The sequence below is a fragment of the Naegleria gruberi genome (genome assembly GCF_000004985.1).
Source record: "Naegleria gruberi genomic scaffold NAEGRscaffold_130, whole genome shotgun sequence".
Classification (NCBI taxonomy): Eukaryota; Heterolobosea; class Eutetramitea; order Acrasida; family Naegleriidae; genus Naegleria; species Naegleria gruberi.
Genome location: NW_003163197.1, coordinates 11,748 through 16,567, shown reverse-complemented (window position 1 = coordinate 16,567; position 4,820 = coordinate 11,748). Strand labels below are relative to the sequence as shown.

At 36.3% G+C, this 4,820-nt stretch overlaps 2 protein-coding genes across 2 annotated transcripts; one reads left to right on the top strand and one right to left on the bottom strand.

The window, feature by feature from the left end:
• Positions 1 to 187: 187 nt before the first annotated feature.
• Positions 188 to 1,440, bottom strand: NAEGRDRAFT_60071 (uncharacterized protein; the record flags this gene model as incomplete). The annotated part of the gene is made up of 1 exon (XM_002668651.1): positions 188 to 1,440. A coding segment is annotated over exon 1 (1,227 nt), but the record flags the coding sequence as incomplete, so codon positions are not given.
• A 90-nt stretch (positions 1,441 to 1,530) lies between these two features.
• Positions 1,531 to 2,262, top strand: NAEGRDRAFT_76384 (uncharacterized protein; the record flags this gene model as incomplete). Its single annotated transcript, XM_002668653.1, has 1 exon — positions 1,531 to 2,262. One exon carries the CDS (start codon positions 1,531 to 1,533, stop codon positions 2,260 to 2,262), a length of 732 nt encoding a protein of 243 aa, XP_002668699.1.
• Positions 2,263 to 4,820: the final 2,558 nt, after the last annotated feature.

Sequence of the window (4,820 nt, the reverse complement as noted above, 5' to 3'; positions counted from 1 at the left end):
CATTCTCAGCTGCAGGATATTTGAGATTAGAGTGGTCAGTCAATAACTCGTGTAATTGAAAAACAGAAAAGTAATACAGATCGAAGCAGACAGTGTTGCTTCCACTAACAGACATCGATTCTGAAGAGCGAGAAACGTGTGAAATCAGCTCTGTTTCAAAAACTAGATGGAAATTATGAATACAGACCAACAGAGCATTCAAAAACTCATTTCTATCCATATCTAACTTATTTTTGACAACCAGTTGACAAACTAATGCCAGTTTGTGAGCTTTGGTTTGGGATGAATCATTTGAAAGGTACGTATTGTTGATTGTTTTATACAAGCTCAACATCTGCTCGTTTGAGTCTTTAGAGCTCTCAATTCGTAATAAATCTTCAAGGAAATATTGCGATTTGAACTCTTTTCGTGACAGACATTTTAAATCTTCACCAAACTTGTAAGTAGATGATGGAATAATTTCTGGTCTTAAGTTTCTGATAATATTACTGTACAGTATTTCACAAAAGGTGTCAGACGAGAACAACAGTGAGCCCAAATTTGAAGTAGATATTCTACGAGAAAGAAACTCTGCAACCTGGGATAACAGTGGAGAAAATGTCTGTTTGAAGTTTACAATGAATGCATTTCCTATCTGCACCATAAGAGTCTCCGCACCTACAGGATCAACCACATTTGCAAAGCTGGAAAGTATGAAAGCATCTCCAAGCAATTCTAAACAAGGTTGTTTCTTATAAATATTAAAGAGGATCATGGCCATGCAAGTAAGATCACTTGGTTCTAGCTTGTCTGAGTTATAGAGCATCAAGTCACAATGTTCAATGCATTGTTCAACTTGATCAAGAGATGGTTTATCAATATAGTTAAATGCAAGTAAAACCATAAGAGCAGATTTTCTCTCAAAATTCTCAAAAGAAACTTTTACAGCATTCATTCTTTCTAATAGGTTTGTTGGTTTTATGGCTGTTGCATCCCGTTTTGATATTTCAGTTGAGAGTAGGCATTCAGCAAGTGAGCATAGAATTGCCTGCTCTTCAGAAGATGCTACATAATTGCCAAGTGAGTTTGATTCAATCAATTTGGCAAGACTGGACAGAACCGGGAAAAATGATTGGAGCTCTTGAGAAAATATCTTGGTGATAATACCAGCTTGTGGTATCCTCTGGGCCTTGATAACCACAGAAAGAGATTGATTCAAAACATAGTTAGTGTGGCTATGGAATATGTTGTGATCCTTTGGTTCGGATGATTGCCTGTAGTTGTAGCCATTAACAAATCCATTAACAAATCCATCACTATAAACCTTCTTCATGTGCTGCAAAAATTGGGCCCCAGTATCTTCAGCAGGTGTTTTTGTTACCGCAAAGTAGGCATCAAAGGGATTAATATCTGGCGAACTATCATATAATTCCATTTTGAATGTTGGATGGATGTAATTTTTTTTTGAATTTTACAACATGAAATATTGAATTTATTGAAGGCAAAAAATACAAAAAAAATCTGTAAATAATATTATTGTTCCGGACAGCAATGGATCCAGAGGATATCGCTAGGGACCGTTTTAATCAAAAACATAAGGAACTCTTGGTGAAATTTCCATACAATAACACACTTAACACTAATTTATATGTGGATGGATACGAGCCCACCTCTATTGGATGTAATTGTTTAGGCTTTTGTTTGTATTTGAAGAAGTTTTTTCCATCAGGCTTTGTTTGTCCATCCATCAAACCGGCAAACAACAACACTTCTATCAACCATGCAATGTTTTATGTGGTTAGTGGCGAATATTATTACATATTTGAGACTTCATTTGGCGGCTGCAGTGAGGTTTATAAAATTCCAACCAACACTGAGCCCAGTGGAAGTGTGAATACATATAATAGAAAAATATGCCGAACAAATAATAGTGAGCAGTTTACCTTGGAATTTCAAGACAAGAACGGAACAACAAAGTGTATTTGTTATGTAAGGGAAATTACTTCCGATGAGAGAAATCAAATTATTTCTAGTGTAAATAACACCAACAACAGAATTGTTCAACAACGTGATGCTGATGCCAAAGTACAATCTGGAGCTTCTGTTATGGTTAAAGAAAAAACAATTGGATTCCATTATAAATCCATTCAAAAAAAGATTGAAAAGCAAGTGCTCACCATTTCTGAAATCGAAAAACAACAACTTAGTATGCAATACTTGAAATTTTCCATGGAAGAATCAGCAACTTTTTGGGGATGTGTGCATGAATTACTGGGAAAGTAAAAATAAACCTGTTTTCAAAATGACTTTCTAACTCCATTTACACTACTTCCCATTGAAATTGAGTAACATGGCCCAAAATTGAAGGGATGGTCTCAAGGCTTCAACACGAGATGTTTGACCTTGAATTGTAAGATAAGCTGCATAATACTCAATAGCATAAGGGTCATCCATTGAAATATTGAATGCAGTAATAAACCATTATAGTTTCTAGTGTAAAGTTTGAAGGTTTCTTCCTTAATCGAAACTAACATCCTAAATCTCTGGTTTGAAGTATAAGTTTCCATCCAGATGAGCAATTATGAACGTCGTTCCTTCGAATTTGTTCCATAATTCGGATATTGGTTTGATTAAAAGCATCCTTCTTGTGATACTTTTTCTCTTCTTTAATAGCTTTAAGAGTAGAGGCCACCAAATCGAGGAGCTCCATTCTGGAATTACCATTGTTCTTTTGAATTAACTCCCTTAGAATCAATAAATCCTTGAATGCACCTTTGTGAATTTTCATCGATGCATGCCAACTTCTTCCTGATACTGCTGAAATCATGTTCTTTCGAAGACGACACATGAATGGTGAAAGGTACTTGTTGGCAATTGTTAGAAATTCCAAATTTCCTAGGAACTTGGCAACTCTCTTGCATGGAACATAAAGCGGTTTCTGGGAAGCATTGAGTAGCTCCTCTATGAATTCTAAGGTTGTAATCTTTTTGTCTTCTGGAATTTTTACCAAACCTTGATGAAAGTCTAACAAAACTCCTAGGTATTCTAATAATTGAGTTGGATTTAAACAACATTTGTCTTTTTGAATGAGAAATCCAAACTCTTCTATCCTTTAGAACTATATCTCTGTCTAAGATCAACTGATCTTTTGAATGATTTACCACTAAGATATCGTCTAAATAAATGAATACCGAGATTCCTCTTACTCTCAAGTGGGGTTATGTTACTAAGCTTAGAAATGGTAACATCAAATTAGATCTCAGTGGTCACAAAACAGATTTCTACTAGAAAAGCCGATTACTTTTGACAAGCATCTTGAAAATCCTTCAGTGTATCCAGTGAAATTGCTTTTTGATTACAAGGACACTACAGCATTTCAAAACAGCAGATTCACCATTGTTTTCATTGCAAGACAATATTTTCTTCAACACTGACGATGTTTCTCAACTTATCAAGAATGCTATGATCTTTGTTGATTCAGAAATCACTGTTTCTGGTCACAGTTTACGTATTGGTGCAACTACTGAGAGTATTATCAAGGGAATTCCTACTCAGGATATTATTATAGGGACTAGACATAAGGATGTGAAATCTTTACAACCTTATCAAAGACAAGAAGCTCTTGCCGCTCGCCACTTGTCTACTACTCCTTTCTCGGGACAATATCCATTAGTTTATTTATTGTTGGTTTTCTTTTAAGAAACAAGAGTTCTTCTATGACTCCGTAACCTCTCCTTATATAGGAAATTGCCGTAACATTGTCGCCTCTGATTTCGAATGCTTGTCCAGGACCATAAAGGTTTAACAGATCTGCTTGTGTGAAGAAAATGAGGAGTGTTTTTAACTCTTTCACATTGATGTGTTCTGAGGAAGTGAATCTTCCAATTGTAATGGTTGACTCTGCGTGAATTCCATAGCCTGTTGGGCAGGCATCTGAATTCACTCGAATTGGGTTCATTGAATTCAGTTCGAAGGGAATTCCACTGTTTTCCTGAATCAGATCTTTCAAAATATTTAGATCCTTTGCTGCACCTCTGAATATTCTCATTGATGCGTGCCAAGATTTGTCGTTTACTACTTTCACCATATCCTTCCGAAGACGAGCAAGAAAGGGAGCAAAGTAGTGGTTTGAAAGAGTTAGAAATTCCATCCTTCCGAGGAATTGTGCTACTTTCTTGCATGCTACAAACCTGTTCCGTTGGTTTGCTGATAAGAATTTTTGAATCATTTCTAAGGCTGTTGATTGTTTGTTGACTGGGATTTTCACAAGGCCAAGTACGAGATCCAGTTCCAGACCGAGAAACTCTATGTGTTGACACGGTGCTAATACGCTTTTCTCTTTCTGGATTATCCATCCCAATGTCTCCAGATCCTTCATGACTATGTCTGTGAGCAGTTGGGTAGTTTCTTTGCTGTTGTTTAGAATCAAAATATCGTCTATGTAAATAAATACTAGAATACCCTGCTTTCTCCACTTGGTCACCAACTCTTTCATAATCTTTGTGAAATTTCTGGGAGCTTGACTTAGCCCAAACGGTAGGCATTTGAACTGATAAATCTTGTCCTTGTACCGGAATCCAAGAAGATTGCGATGTTTCTCCCTGATTGGAACGTGGAAGTAACCCTTCTTCAGGTCTATCTTTGTTGCCCACATTCCCTTCTGAACAAATTTCAAACATCTTTGAATGTTGTCCATCTTGAAGGAACTGTCCTTTATTCCTAAATTGACCTTCCTTAGGTCTAGAATAAAGCGAAATTGATCCGAACCCTTCTTGGGTACAATGTTTATTGGGTTCAATATTGTTGACTGTTTCCATCTCTATTACATTGGACTCAGCATA